General features: G+C 35.1%; 1 protein-coding gene across 9 annotated transcripts in view; it reads left to right on the plus strand.

Moving 5' to 3' along the window:
• MYO9A (myosin IXA) overlaps window positions 1–14,861 on the plus strand; it is a 283,468-nt gene that overhangs the window by 222,112 nt on the left and 46,495 nt on the right. For all 9 annotated transcript variants that reach the window (XM_045070457.1, XM_045070456.1, XM_045070459.1 and 6 more), the window contains 2 exons: window positions 762–823; window positions 13,485–13,677. In XM_045070457.1, the coding sequence (XP_044926392.1) occupies window positions 762–823; window positions 13,485–13,677 (255 nt within the window). The remainder of the gene's footprint in view (window positions 1–761; window positions 824–13,484; window positions 13,678–14,861) is intronic.

Raw genomic sequence — 14,861 nt, forward strand, 5'->3', positions numbered from 1 at the left:
TTTCTCTTCTGAACATTTTCTTTATTTTGTCTTCCCAGTCAAAACGGATATTGTTTATGTTCTGGTTTCTTAGAGCTCTTCTATTTTAATGTGCTGTGTACCTTGTTTTCATTTCAGTAAGGGTCTTTGGCAGTAATGCCTTTCTTACCCATTGGAATGATTCTTAATAGGTATTTCTTGCACATTAACAGATTGTAGAACAGGCACATTAGGGGAGCATAAAGACTAATTTGTAAGTCAAGCCAGAAAGAAAGTATTCTGTAGGAATATAGTGGGAGCAGGGGGAGGAGCAGGCAGTCTTGAAAGATTCATAATTTTTTTTTAAGATTTTTTATTTATTAATTTGACAGAGAAAAATCACAAGTAGATGGAGAGGCAGGCAGAGAGAGAGAGATAGGGAAGCAGGCTCCCTGCTGAGCAGAGAGCCCAATGCGGGACTCGATCCCAGGACCCTGAGATCATGACCTGAGCTGAAGGCAGCGGCTTAACCCACTGAGCCACCCAGGCGCCCCAGTCTTGAAAGATTCAAATTTTGTTCATAGACAGTAGTTAGAAATTTTAGGCATGTTTTTCAACTTCATTTTTCTAAATAAAATGGGTTAAGTCCTTTTTTATTCTAATGTCCTACCAAGTATGTATATATTACAGTAGTATCAGATGTTAAAAAAAATTTATGTCGAAAATAAAGTTGTAAACTTTCTAAGTTCTTGTCTTTTATGTACAGACTTCCTAAAGTGCTGCATTCTTACCATGTTTTTCAGTATGTAAATATGCTTGCCATAAGAAATGCTGTCTGAAAACCACAGCCAAGTGCTCTAAAAAGGTAAGAAATTATCACTTGTTAGTAATAAATAAGAGATCTGTTGATCTTTTTTGCCTCGTGAAAGAAATCAAGTCCTCATTGATGGTTTTGTAGAGTAGTGATTTTCAAATTTTTTGCCCACAAATCACAGAAATAGTTTATGTCATGATCTAGCATATTTGTATAATTTGTATATTAATCAATTTGTATAATTGAGTTGATTTTTCTGCAACTATATTTACCTTTACTACTTGGGAGAGCTACTAAACTGGTTTCACTGCTGACAGTTTATTAAAACACTGTTTTTAAAGATTTCCTACTTCATTAAATACTCATAAGTCCTCCTAGGAATTGTTTTGAAAGTGGTAGGCTGTAACTAAAGAGTTTAACATGAATAGCAAAATCCACCAGCCCATTGGTGTTTTTACATATTTCTACTTGGATACACAGACAGAGATCTAAAAGATACTAAACATGTACTCTAATACTTTATGTTCAAGGAAGCAATGATTTTTGAAAGATTTCAGGCTTATATTGATATATAATCATTTTTTTTACTTATTAGTCATATACTGACAGTTGTGACAATGTTATCCAAATCTGAACTACAATATAAATGTGTGCATGTTGTTTATAGTCCATGTACAGAATTTGCATCTGTTCCAAATTAGTAGACAAATTATGACAAGGGGGAGTATAGCTCAGTGGTAGAGCATTTGACTGCAAATTATAACAAGGTACATCGAGAAATTTTATTCAAGGCTTAAAATACAATGAAGGTGGGACATTTGCTTCCAGCTAAGTTGGGATAGCTTTGGGAGACTAATATCTATGCTGAGAACATCTGAAGAAAATGTTGCTGCTTATCAGAGAGATGCCCAGGCACATTGGGCTCTTGGGGTGTAGATCTGGGAGAGAAGATAATTGCAAGATTTCAGGCTTATATTGATATATAATCATTTTTTTTACTTATTAGTCATATACTGACAGTTGTGACAATGTTATCCAAATCTGAACTACAATATAAATGTGTGCATGTTGTTTATAGTCCATGTACAGAATTTGCATCTGTTCCAAATTAGTAGACAAATTATGACAAGGGGGAGTATAGCTCAGTGGTAGAGCATTTGACTGCAAATTATAACAAGGTACATCGAGAAATTTTATTCAAGGCTTAAAATACAATGAAGGTGGGACATTTGCTTCCAGCTAAGTTGGGATAGCTTTGGGAGACTAATATCTATGCTGAGAACATCTGAAGAAAATGTTGCTGCTTATCAGAGAGATGCCCAGGCACATTGGGCTCTTGGGGTGTAGATCTGGGAGAGAAGATAATTGCAGAGTGGTGAATCTATGTCTGTGAGATGTTTTTTTGTCCTAGTGGGACTTTGTCAATATTTGCTGTAGGACAAGAAACCAAGGTTCTGGGTAGAGAGCCACATTCAAGAATTAAAGAAGTCAGCAAAACTTTCAGGAATCTCATAGAGCTATGGAGACAAAAGTTGGAGTTTGGGATTGCCAGGATTTGAGGGATCATGACCCAGACATAACCCTGAAATTTAGAGGGCATTCTCTCAAGACATTTTCTGAATTCTTAAGCTGCATGGGGTAGAATGCTTAAGAAGCTAAATAGGAAAAAAAGATTAGGTTTTTCTGTAGTTTAACATTACCAAGGAAAGAAAAATTGGAGTTGTAATGATCACAGGGACCCTAATGAATACCCTACACTCTCAATGAGACCTCTTAAGATCTATACTCTAGGAAAGCGGATGAATCATTGATAGGCAGGACTTTATAAAACCTGAAAACTAGCTTTGAAGCAGTCCATGATTAGATTAAAACAATTCATTCCTTAATTTGGCTATCAGGAGAGGATTAGGTGAATCCTCTCCTAAGAGAGAAAACATCATCCGAAGTTTTATAATTTGTTTATATATAATTTCAGATATTAAGAAATGAGACTGAGAAAAGAACAAATAGACAATATCAATAGACTCACAGATGACCCAGTTGCTGAATTACCAGACATGTACTTAAAATATTTTTAACTAATATGTTGAAATAATAGATAAAAAGAAAATGTCTTTTTTATCAGAAAATGGAAAATACACATTTAAAACTGAGGCAAATGGAGATTTAGAAATGAAAAATGCAGTTGGAATTATAAGTTCAAAAAATGGGCTTAACAGCATATTGGTCATAGGAGAAGAGAAGATTGGTGAAGTGAAAGAGAGAAGTTAGTAGAAATATCCAGCACAGAGAGCAAAAAAAAGAATGGGGAAATACAGAAATAAACATGACATACAGGAAAGGACAGGTTCTTAAATGTGTGTGATAGAAGTTTAAGAAGAAAGGAAAGACAAGGAGGGAAAGGCAGCATTTTAAGAGATAAGGGCCAACACATCAAGTCACAGGTTCATGAACCATTTTTAACTTAAAATGGGCTATATACAAAAGCCACACCAGATGCACAATGCTCCAAGTGAAAGAAAAAGAAACTTCTTAAAAATAGTCAAAGGGGGGAAGAAACAGTGCTAAAGGAGCAGTGACAAAGACTGACAACTGACTTCTTGGCAGAAGTGATGGAAGCCAAAAGATAGTGGCCTGGTATATTTTAAGTGTTTTAAGAAAATAAAGCTCAGAATTTTGTACCCAGTGACAATAGCCTTCAAAAGTGAAAATGAATTGAAGACATTTCCAAACAGAGAAGCAAAATTTGTCACCAGCTGACCTGCACTAAAAGCCATACTAAAGGAAGTACTCCAGGCTGAAGGAGCATTATCTTAGACGGAAACAGAAATGTAGAAAAGAGTGAAGAGAAATGCAAAGAGTAAATAATATTTGTAAGTTTAAATGAATATTTACTAAAAACATAATGTCTTGTGGCACTTAAAATTTAGAGTTGACCCTTGAACAACAGAGGTTTGAACTGCATGGATTTTTTTTTATAAAAACAGTTCTATAAATGTATTTTCCTTTTGATTTTCTTAATAACATTTTCTTTTCTTTTTTTTAAGTTGTTATTTATTTATTTGACCGAGAGAGAGAGAGAGAGGTCACAAGTAGGCAGAGAGGCAGGCAGAGAGAGTGGGAGGAAGCAGGCTCCTGACATGGGGCTTGATCCCAGGACCCTGAGATCATTACCTGAGCCGAAGGCAGAGGCTTAACCCATTGAGCCACCCAGGCACCCTTAATAACATATTCTTTAGCTTTCTTCATTGTGAGAATACAGCATATAATGCATGTAACATTGAAAAATGTGTTAATTGACTGTTTATAAGTAAGGTTTCCAGTCAGCAATATGCTATTAGTAATTAAGTTTTTGAGGACTCAGAAGTTGCACACAGATTTTGACTTCACAGGGAACTGGTGCCCTTAATTCCCACATTGTTTAAGGGCAAACTGTGTATAAAATTAAAATACCTGACAACAACAACACAAGAAGTAGTTGGGTAAATGGAGTTAAACTACTCCAAGGTCCCTGGGTTATCTGGGAAGTGGTTAAGGTGTTAAAAATATATTCAATTTAAATATGTTACAGATATTTGTTGTAGTAACCACTAATAGAATAAGAAATTAAATATATATCTTAAAAGCTAATAAAGATGGGAGAGTGGAAAAATTAAAAAATACTTGATTAATGTAAACAAAGACAAGATATGAGAAAACAAATGAATTAGGTCAGTAAAGAAAATGCATAGATTGGTAGGTATAAGTCCAAATATATTGGTGATTACTCTAAATGTTATTAGGCAGGATACTTCTAATTAAAAGAGTAGGTTAAAACCGACTGAAAATTCTCAAATGATATGCTGTTTACAAGCAACATACTTAAATATAAAGACCCAGAAAGGTTAAAAGTAAAAGGATAGATATAGCATGCAAAGACTAACCAGTAGGAAGGTAGTATAGCTGTACTCAGATTAAGGTGTATTTTAGGGCAAGAAACATTACTTAAGATGAAGGTGTTTCATAGTGTTAAAGTGGGGAACCCATCAGGGTGATATGAAAATTCTAATTTTAGAAAAGTCTTAACATTATTGCTTCAGTACCTGATGGCAAAAATTTAGTAAGGATGTAAATGATACAAAAAACAAGATGAAAAAACTTGAACTAGTTGATGTGTATTGAACCCTACATCATACAACTGCCTGAATACGGTCTTTTCAAGTGCACATGGAACATTTGAGAAAATTGATCATATGTTGGTCAAAAAGCAAGAGTTGAAAATATTGAGAGTACAGTTTTTGACCAGAATGAAATTAAGCTCTAAATTAACATAAAGATAACTAGACAATCCTCAAGTATTTGGATATTTAAGCTTGGCTCTAGGGTAACCAGGAAAATGGAGCCCTCACATTTAAAGAGTCAGAATAACAAATGGTCCTGCCGAGATACAGCATAGTTTTTTGAAAAATGCCTGGAGTATATGGGAAGGAGATTTATTTCCTAATCTCAGAATACATGCTGGAGATGCAAGGATCTCTGCCTTAAGTATGTATCTGTTATATATAAGGGAAGTCCCTTAAGGTTAACAGCTGATTTTTCAGTAGAAACTTTGAAGGCCAGAATGGAATGGCATAATATATTGAAAATGCTGAAAGAAAAACCTGCAAGCAAGAATACTCTATCCAGCAGAGCTATGAATCAGAAGGAGAGATAAAGAATTCCCCAAACAAAAGTTAAAGGAATTTATCACCACTACGCTAGCCCTACAAGAAATGTTAAAGGGGACTCTGAGTGGAAAGGAAAGACCAACCATAAGTAGGAGTAGTAAGAAAAATAAGAAGCATAAAAGCAGTAAAAATAAGTGTACCTATAAAAATCAGCCAAGGGACTAACAAAAGATATAAAATGTAATACCATTTACCTAAAACATGGGGAGTGGTGAGGAGTAAAGAATGAGGTCAAGTTTCAGTGACCACCAACTTAATATAGACTGCTGAGTGCATAAGATGTTATATATAAACCTAATAGTAACCACAAATTACAAACTGGTAACAGATATATAAAAAGTAAAGAAAAAGAAATACAAGTATATCACTAAAAAAAAGCAAACCATGAGAGGAGAGCAAGAGAAGAAAGGAACAGAAAAGAACTATAAAAGCTACCATGAAACAATTAATAAGATGACAGTAAATACATTACCTGTCAGTATTTACTTAGAATGAAAGTGGACTAAATGCTCCAATCAAAAAACATGGCGTGTTGGAATGATTAAAAAACAACAACAACAACAAAGTCCCATGTGTATGCTCCCTACAATAGACTCATTTCCAACTTAAAGACACTTGCAGATTGAAAGTGGAAGGATAGAACAGCATTTACCATGCAAATCGAAGTGAAAAGAAAGCGAGGGAAGCAATACTTATATTGGACAAAAAAGACTTTAAAACAGACTGTTAGGGGCATCTGGCTGACTCAGTTGGAGAAGCATGCAACTCCTACTAATCTCAGGTCATGAGTTCAAACCCCATGTTGGGTGTAGAGATTACTAAAAAACTTAATTAAAACTTTAAAAAAAATTTTAAAAAAAGACTGTTAAGAGACAAGAAGACTATATAATCATAAAGGGAACAATCCAACAAGAAGATGTAATAATTGCAAATATTTATGCACCCAACATGGGAGCACCCACAATATATAAAGCACCTAGTAACAAACATAATCAATAGTAATACAATAATAGTAAGGGACTTTAATGCCCCATTACATTAATGGATAGATCATACACACAGGAAATCAACAAGAAAACAGTGACTTTGAATGGCACATTGGACCAGATGGATGTAAAAGATATATTCAGAATAGTCTATCCCTAAAACAGCAAAAATACATATTCCTTTCAAGTGCACATGGAACATTCTACAGAATAGATCACATATTAGACCACAAAATAAGTCTCAACAAATTCACAAAGATTGAAGTCCTACTGTGTATCTTTTCTGACCACAATAATATGGAACTAGCAATCAACAAGAAAAAAATCTGGAAAGAACACAAATACATGGAGGTTAAATAACCTGTTACTAGATGATGAATGGATCAACCAAGAAATCAAAGAGAAGTTTAAAAAATACATGGAGATAAATGAAAATGAAAAACCAAACAGTCCAAAATCTCTAGGATGCAGCAAAATCTGTTCTGAGAAGGAAGTTTAGAACAATATAGGCCTACTTCAAGAAGCAGGAAACATGTCAGATACACAACCTACCCTTATACCTAAAAGAACTAAAAAATAACAAACAAAACCCAAAACTAGTAGAAAGAAAGGAAGAAAGAAAGATTAGAGCAAAAATAAATGAATAGAAACTAAAAACAAACAAACAAAAACACCAATAGAATAGATCAATGAAGCCAGGAGCTGGAACCTTGAAAAGATCAACAAAATTGATAAACCTTTAACCAGACTCATAAAACTTAAAAAAGGACTCAAAATTGGAAATAAAAGCAGAAATAACCACTGACAGCATAGAAATATAAAAGATTATAAGAGAACATTGTGAAAAATTGTATGGCAACAAATTGGGCAACCTAGAGAAATGAATATATTCCTAGAAATATATAACCTCCCAAAACTGAATCAGGAAGAAATAGAAAATTTGAACAGACCAATTGTTAGCAATGAAATTGAATCAGTAATCAAAAACAAAAAAAAAAGAAGTCCAGGACCAGACAGCCTCAGAGGTGAAATATACTAAACATCTAAAGAATAATTAATACCTATTCTTCTTAAACTATTCTAAACAACAAGCAGGAAAACTTTCACATTCATTCTGTGAGGCCAGCATTACCCTGATATCAAAACCAGGTAAAGATAGTACAGAAAAAGAGAACTATAGGCGAATATCTCTGGTATATATAGATGCAAACATCCTCAACAAAATATTAACAAGGTGAATTCAACAATGCATTTAAAAAGTCACTCACCATGATCAAGTTGAACTTATTCCTGGGATACAGGGGTGGTTCAATATTTGCAAGTCAATTTGATATATCACATCTGTAAGAGAAAGTATAAAAACCATATGATCATTGCAATAGATGGAGAAAAAATTTGACAATCATGATAAAAACCTTCAATAAAGTAGGTTTAGAGGGTACATACCTCAATGTAATAAAGGCCATATATGAAAAACCCACATTTAACCTATACTCAATGGGGAAAAACTGAGAGCTTTTTCTCTAAGGTCAGGAACAAGAGAAGAATGTCCACATTCACCACTTCTGTCCGACATGATATTGGAAGTCCTTGTCACAGCAATCAGACAAAAACAAAAATGAAGGGCATTTTTCCAAACAATACATGCAGATGGCCATAAGACATAGGAAAAGATGCTCAGCATCACTCACCATTAGGGAAATGGAAATCAAAAGCACATGAGATATCACCTCATTCCCATCAGAAATGCTAAAACTGAAAAAAAAAAACACAAGAAATAACAAGTGTTGCCAAGGATATGGATAAGAAGGACCCTTGTTCCAGTGCTGGTGGGAATGCAAAGTGGTGCAGCCACCTTGGAAAACAGTGTAGTGTTTCCTCAAAAAGCTAAAAATAAAATTATCACATGATCCTGTAATTCCCCTACTTTGTATTCCCAATGAATATGAAAACATTAATTCAAAAAGATATATGCACCCCTGTGTTTATTGCCGTATTATTTACGATAACCAAATTATGGAAGCTACCCAAGTTCCCATTGATAGATGAACAGATAAAGAAGATGTGGTATATATACACAATGGACTATTACTCAGCCATAAAAAATGAAATCTTGCCATTTGCAACAACAGTGGATGGGTCTAGAAGGTATAATCCTAACTCTGAAGTAAGAAAAAGACAAGTACCATATGATGTAGAATTTCAGAAAACAAGGAAAGAAAAAGTTAGACAAACCAAAAAACAGACTCTTAAATATACGGAACAAACTGATGGCTACCAGAGGGGAGCTTGGTTGAGGTATGGTGAGATAGGTGAAGAGGTTTAAGTGTATACTTACCATGATAAGCACTAAGTAATGTATAGAATTGTTGAATCACTATACTGTACACCTTAAAGTAATGTAGTGGTGTATGTTAACTATACTATAATTAAGATTAATAAGAAAAATTTTCTCCCTCAAAAATGAAGTGATAATAATTCACATTGAACAAATAAGAAATATTAAAGAGGAAAAACACTAGATAAAATTCAAAATTCACTCATTCAAACAAACCAACAAAAAATAATCTACCACAGAGTGGGAGAATGCATTTGCAATTCATACATCCATCTTGGATTTACAGTATCTAAAAAGCACCTAAAAATCAATAAAAAAAGGTAGTTAGCTGTGTAGAAAAATGAGCACATGGCTTAAGCAAGCACTTGACAAAAGACCAATAAACATGAAAAGGTTTTAATCATCAGAGAAATATAAATTGAAACTATAGTGAGATATATACCCACTTAAATGGCTAAAATGAAAAACGTCCTAACAAGGTTGTAGAGCAGGTTGGACTTGAATACATTACTGACAAGAGTATAAGTTGGCATAAGTAATCTTGAAGTTACTTGGCAGTCCTTATCAAATCTGAACACAAGGATTTCTGATGACTCAGGAGTACCACTCCCAGATATGTACCCAACAAATATACATAGATGTTTGTGCCAAAAGACAAAAGAGCATTCATATCAATACCAACCTATCCCCAAACTAGAAAAAAACTAAATGTCCATCAGCAATAGAATGTATAAGTAAATTATGGCATTAAAAAAATTATGGTATATGGTTGACTCTTGAACGACATGCCCCACACAGTGGAAAATCTGTCTATAACTTTTGACTCCCCCAAAACTTAACTACTTATATAGCCTACTGTTGTTGATTAACACGTATTTTGTAAGTTATATATATTATATACTGTATTCTCACCATAAAGTAAGTTAGAGCAAAGAAAATGTTAAGAGAGGGGTGCCTGGGTGGCTCAGGTCATGATCTCAGGGTCCTGGGATCGAGCCCCACATCGCGCTCTCTGCTCCGCAAGCAAGGAGCCTGCTTCTCTGTCTCTCTCTGCCTGCCTCTCTGCCTACTGATCTCTCTCTGTCAAATAAATAAACAAAATCTTAAAAAAAAAAAAAAGAAAGAAAGAAAATGTTAAGAGAATTATAAGGAAAGAAAATACATTTGCAAGGCTGTATTTATTTATTTTTAAAGCCTATATTTATTTACTTGAGAGGGAGGGAGTTCAAGTAGGATGGGGAAGAGCAGAAGGAGAGGGACAATCAGACTCCCGCTGAGCAGGGAGCCTGACGTGGGGCTCCATCCCAGTACCCTGAGATCATGACCAGCAAAAGGCAGAAGCATAACCAGTTTAAGGTACCCAATGTGCCCCATACTGTATTTATTGAAAAAAATCTACATATAATTGGTCATGTATGGTTCAACACTTGTTCAAGGGTCAACGATTTATATAATGGAATACTATATGAGCTTTAACTATTTTTACTTAAAGACATGATGTTGAAGCCAGAAACTAAAGAGCACATACCGTATTATTTTATTTATATAAAGTTCAAGAATGGATGAAGGTAACTCGTGGTATACATATTATATGATACCATTAATATAATGTTCAAAAGTAGGTAAAACTAATTTCTATTGATAGGAGTATATATGCTGGTTATTTGTGAAAATACATAGTGGCTGGGATGGTTTTGAGAATTTCATACTGCTGGTTGTATTCTGTTTCCTGACTTGGGTCCTGATAACAAGTGTGCATCAACTTTGTCAAAGTCTATCAAGCTGTACACTTACAGTTTGTATACCTTTATGTATGTATGTCCTACTTCAATGAATTTTTTTTAATTTTTTTTTTAAAGATTTTATTTATTTATCTGACAGAGAGAAACCACAAGTACACTGAGAGGCAGGCAGAGAGAGAGAGAAGGAAGCAGGCTCCCTGCTCAGCAGGGAGCCCAATGCGGGACTTGATCCCAGGACCCTGAGATCATGACCCAAGCCGAAGGCAGCGGCTTAACCCACTGAGCCACACAGGCGCCCCAATGAATTTTTATTTAAAATATGTAAGGTAGTTTAGAGGGAAAATAACTTTAAAAACAGATGTTGGGGTTTTTTTTAAAGATTTATTTATTTATTTAACAGAAAAAGAGAGAGAGAGCACAAGAAGGCAGAGCAGCAGGCAGAAGTAAAGGGAGAAGCAGGCTTTCCACTGAGCAGGGAGCCCAACGTGGGGCTCGATCCCAGGACTCTGGGAACATGACCTGAGCCAAAGTCAGCTGCTTAACTGACTTGAGCTATCCAAGCACCCCACGTATATTGTTTTTACAAAGAAGACTCATTAATTTTTTTTTCAGTTGAAAATAGTGAAATTAATTTCTCTTAATTTTAAGAAATAGAGTTTTTTCATGTTTGCCTTAAATTAGTTGGTTTCAAATCAAATGATTTAAAAAAAATTGTAATACCCTCCAGTATTTTGGGTTCTTTTTGCTTTCACAGATCTTAATTGACATTCCTAATTCTCTGGGGATAACCATAACATTTAAATAAATAGATTATGTATGTGTATATGTATGCATGTTTATATCACAGTAATAGCAAGAAGTTTGAAGTTTGTTTTAATCATTGCAGTGAGCGGTATTTATTTAACAGTTTATTGAGCATTTGCCATATATGAGATACTGTACTATGTGTCTTCATCTGTTACTTAATCTTTATAAGAACACTGTGAGATAGAAAAATGATAATTCTATTCCAAATATGAAATTATATAAATAACCTAATATAGTGACAAGACAAAACTTTTAATTTGCATCCTCTAAATATCTAAATGTCCTTTCTCTTCTACCTCAGACCTGGAGAAGCTTTTCAGAGATACTGCTTTATATTAAGATAACTTAACATGCTTCAAAGTAGATATGCTGTTAATTCTCTTAAGAATTAACCGCTGGAATGCAGAGTATATGTAGGTGAAACTGCATAATAATATAAAACTTATGTCTTCCCTACTTGAAAGTCCCTGCTGCCTTTCTTTAGCTGTCAGGACAAGATCAAAGTCTGTGCCTTAGTACTTGAAGCCTTTTGTAATCTCTGTCTAGTGTTTTCTTATTTTTAGTTCAGCCATGTCAGATTACTTATAGTTTGTTTTGCCCAACTTTGTTCTGTGTTTTCTGTGCCCAAAAAGTTCTTGCCCTTTTTTCTTATGTACTTCTTATGTGCTTTCTAACAGTTAGGTTAGGCAGGCATCAGGTCTTCTCAAGGTCATCAGTAGTTACCCAGCCTAGTCCTTCCCAATCCAGTTGTTTTACTTCTGTGGTTCCATATTATCTAATAAATCTGTAGTTACTGTTTACTTATCACCGTGCATTAACACTACTAGTCTTAACACTAGTCTTAGGGTGAAGACTATCTTATCTTACTTGATTTTGTTTTCCTGTTATGTAGCACATAAATGACAAATGTACTAACCTAAGACTGGAAGAGGAAATTAGGATCAATTCAAGCAATATCTTGAATGTTAGACTCAAGAATATTTACACCTTATTTTGATATATACTAGTTAACCACTAGTTTTTAGGAAACTAGATTATATATACTATGCAGTATATTAAAAGGGGAGAAAATGGATGTGGGGAAATTCACCAAGAAGCTGTTGGAAATCGTCCAAGTGGGTGGTCATATAAGTTTGAAATAGGGTGGTGGCAATAGAATAGAAAAGAAAAAACAGGGTGTGCTGACTGACAAGAACTTGGCACTGACTGATTGAGGACTAAAGGAGAGAATGTGTGTTGTGTAGAGAAGGAGAATGATGCAGGAGAAGGAAGAGACAAAAAAGATTTACAAAAAAGGCTTCAGTCTCAGAGGTAATACCCGACATTTTTGTTTTTTGTGAATTACTTGAAATAATCTTCAGAATAAGTCTTTTGCAGTTGCATAAGCTGTAATTAGTAAGGTTATGTATGATATCAGATACACTATTGAAGTAAATAAGAAAAGGCTCGAACACGAATTGTGGGCCAATCTGTGTGCCTCTGCCCTTAGCTGTGATACCGTTGTTTAGTTAAATGTCCCTAAAGTTTACATGAACATTGAAGCATTCTTTTTTTTTTTTTTTTTAAGATTTTACTTATTTATCTGACAGAGAGAAATCACAAGTAGACGGAGAGGCAGGCAGAGAAAGAGAGAGGGAAGCAGGCTCCCCGCCAAGCAGAGAGCCCGATGCGGGACTCGATCCCAGTGGCCTAACCCACTGAGCCACCCAGGCGCCCCACATTGAAGCATTCTTAAGCATCAGAAATTACTTACAGTTCTAATTCATATCAAATCAGACTTTCTAGCAGTATGTTTAGCATGTTTAGCATACAAAGTCTATCCCCTTTCTCCCTTGTCCAAATCCCAACTTTACATGAGGAGCTTTTTAGGAGGAAGGGAAACAGTAACCTGTTGCCACTGCCTTCATTCTTTATCCCATTATATTTTGAGTGGATTCCTGATGGGAAAGGATTGAAGCAACCTCTAACTTGATATATATTGTCAGTATTAACCATAATTCCCTTTAGCTCCAACTCTTAAAACGATGCTCATGAAACTTCAGGGAAATAAAAATAGTTTCTCGTAAATAACTGGTTAAACACATTTAAAAATGTTTGAATGTATTTGGAAACAAAAATTTATCTTCCATTTAGTATGATCCAGAACTGTCATCTCGACAATTCGGGGTTGAATTGTCTCGTTTGACCAGTGAAGAACGAACTGTTCCTTTAGTGGTGGAAAAGCTCATAAACTACATTGAAATGCATGGACTGTACACAGAAGGGATTTATCGAAAGTCTGGTTCAACTAATAAAATCAAGGAGCTTCGACAAGGTCTAGATACAGGTAAGAGGGCGCTCTTCAAATCAAGACCAAATGCTTTTATTTAAATAGATCTTGTCATGCTTTTCAAGTTTTCATTACATGTTATTTTTTTGCATCCAGAAGAATGCCATCTTTTCTGTGGTGCTTATTAATCATTTTGTGGCTTTCTAAAAGTCTTTGTTTTTGTGTGGTCAATTTGGCAAATATATATTGAGTGTATCATTTGTACAAGGCACTGTTAGGTACTTGACATAGCTCTCATTTAAATTCTTAACAATTTGGTAAGATCATGGTATCCATAATTTAAAAAGGAGAAATTTTAGCTTCAGGGAAATTAAATGATGATCTGTTGATGATGGTATAATGTACTGATATTTTTATGCTAATCTTCACAACAGTCCTGTGAATTAGGGATTATTATCCCTGTTTACAGAGAAAGAAACTGAGGCTTACAGAGTTTCTTGCCTAGAGACTCACCACCACTAAGTGATGAAGCTGGGATTTAACCCCAGATGTTCTGAATTCATAACCTAAACTCCTGCCTATTAATCTTTATTACTCTGACTTCAAATGTCTTTCTGATGCATGTTCTCACCTTCCTACATTCATGACATAGTCATTTAAACTGTTAATTAGTGGATTGAACATTTACCTGTGTAGAGCTATATAGCCTCAGCCCTCGAATGTATATGCAGGAGTTGGGACTATGGTGTTATTGTCAACTTCTACTCTTTATTACTATAGGGAAAGAATAGATTTTGTTGTTGTGTTTTTTGTTTTTGTTTTTGTTTTTAAGATTTTATTTCTTTATTTGAGAGCGAGAGAGCAAGAGGGAGCAGGGGAGGGGCAGAGGGAGAAGCAGACTCCCTGCTGAATAGAACTCTGGGATCATGACCTGAGCCAAAGGCAGACGCTTAGCCTATTGAGCCACTGGCACCCTGGAATAGATTGTTTTGAATCACACTTAGATACAAAGTTTGTCTCTGTGTCTCCAGAAGCTACCCACGTGCTTTTTCCTTATAGTTTTTTTTTTTTTTAAGATTTTATTTATTTATTTGGCAGAGAGAGATCACAAGTAGGCAAAGAGGCAGGCAGAGAGAGAGGAGGAAACAGGCTCCCTGCTGAGCAGAGAGCCCAATGTAGGGCTCAATCCCAGGACCCTGGGATCATGACCTAAGCCGAAGGCAGAGGCTTTAACCCACTGA

This window comes from Mustela putorius, unplaced genomic scaffold, assembly GCF_011764305.1.
Source record: "Mustela putorius furo isolate JIRA1106 unplaced genomic scaffold, ASM1176430v1.1 tig00003972_pilon_pilon_pilon, whole genome shotgun sequence".
NCBI lineage: Eukaryota > Metazoa > Chordata > Mammalia > Carnivora > Mustelidae > Mustela > Mustela putorius.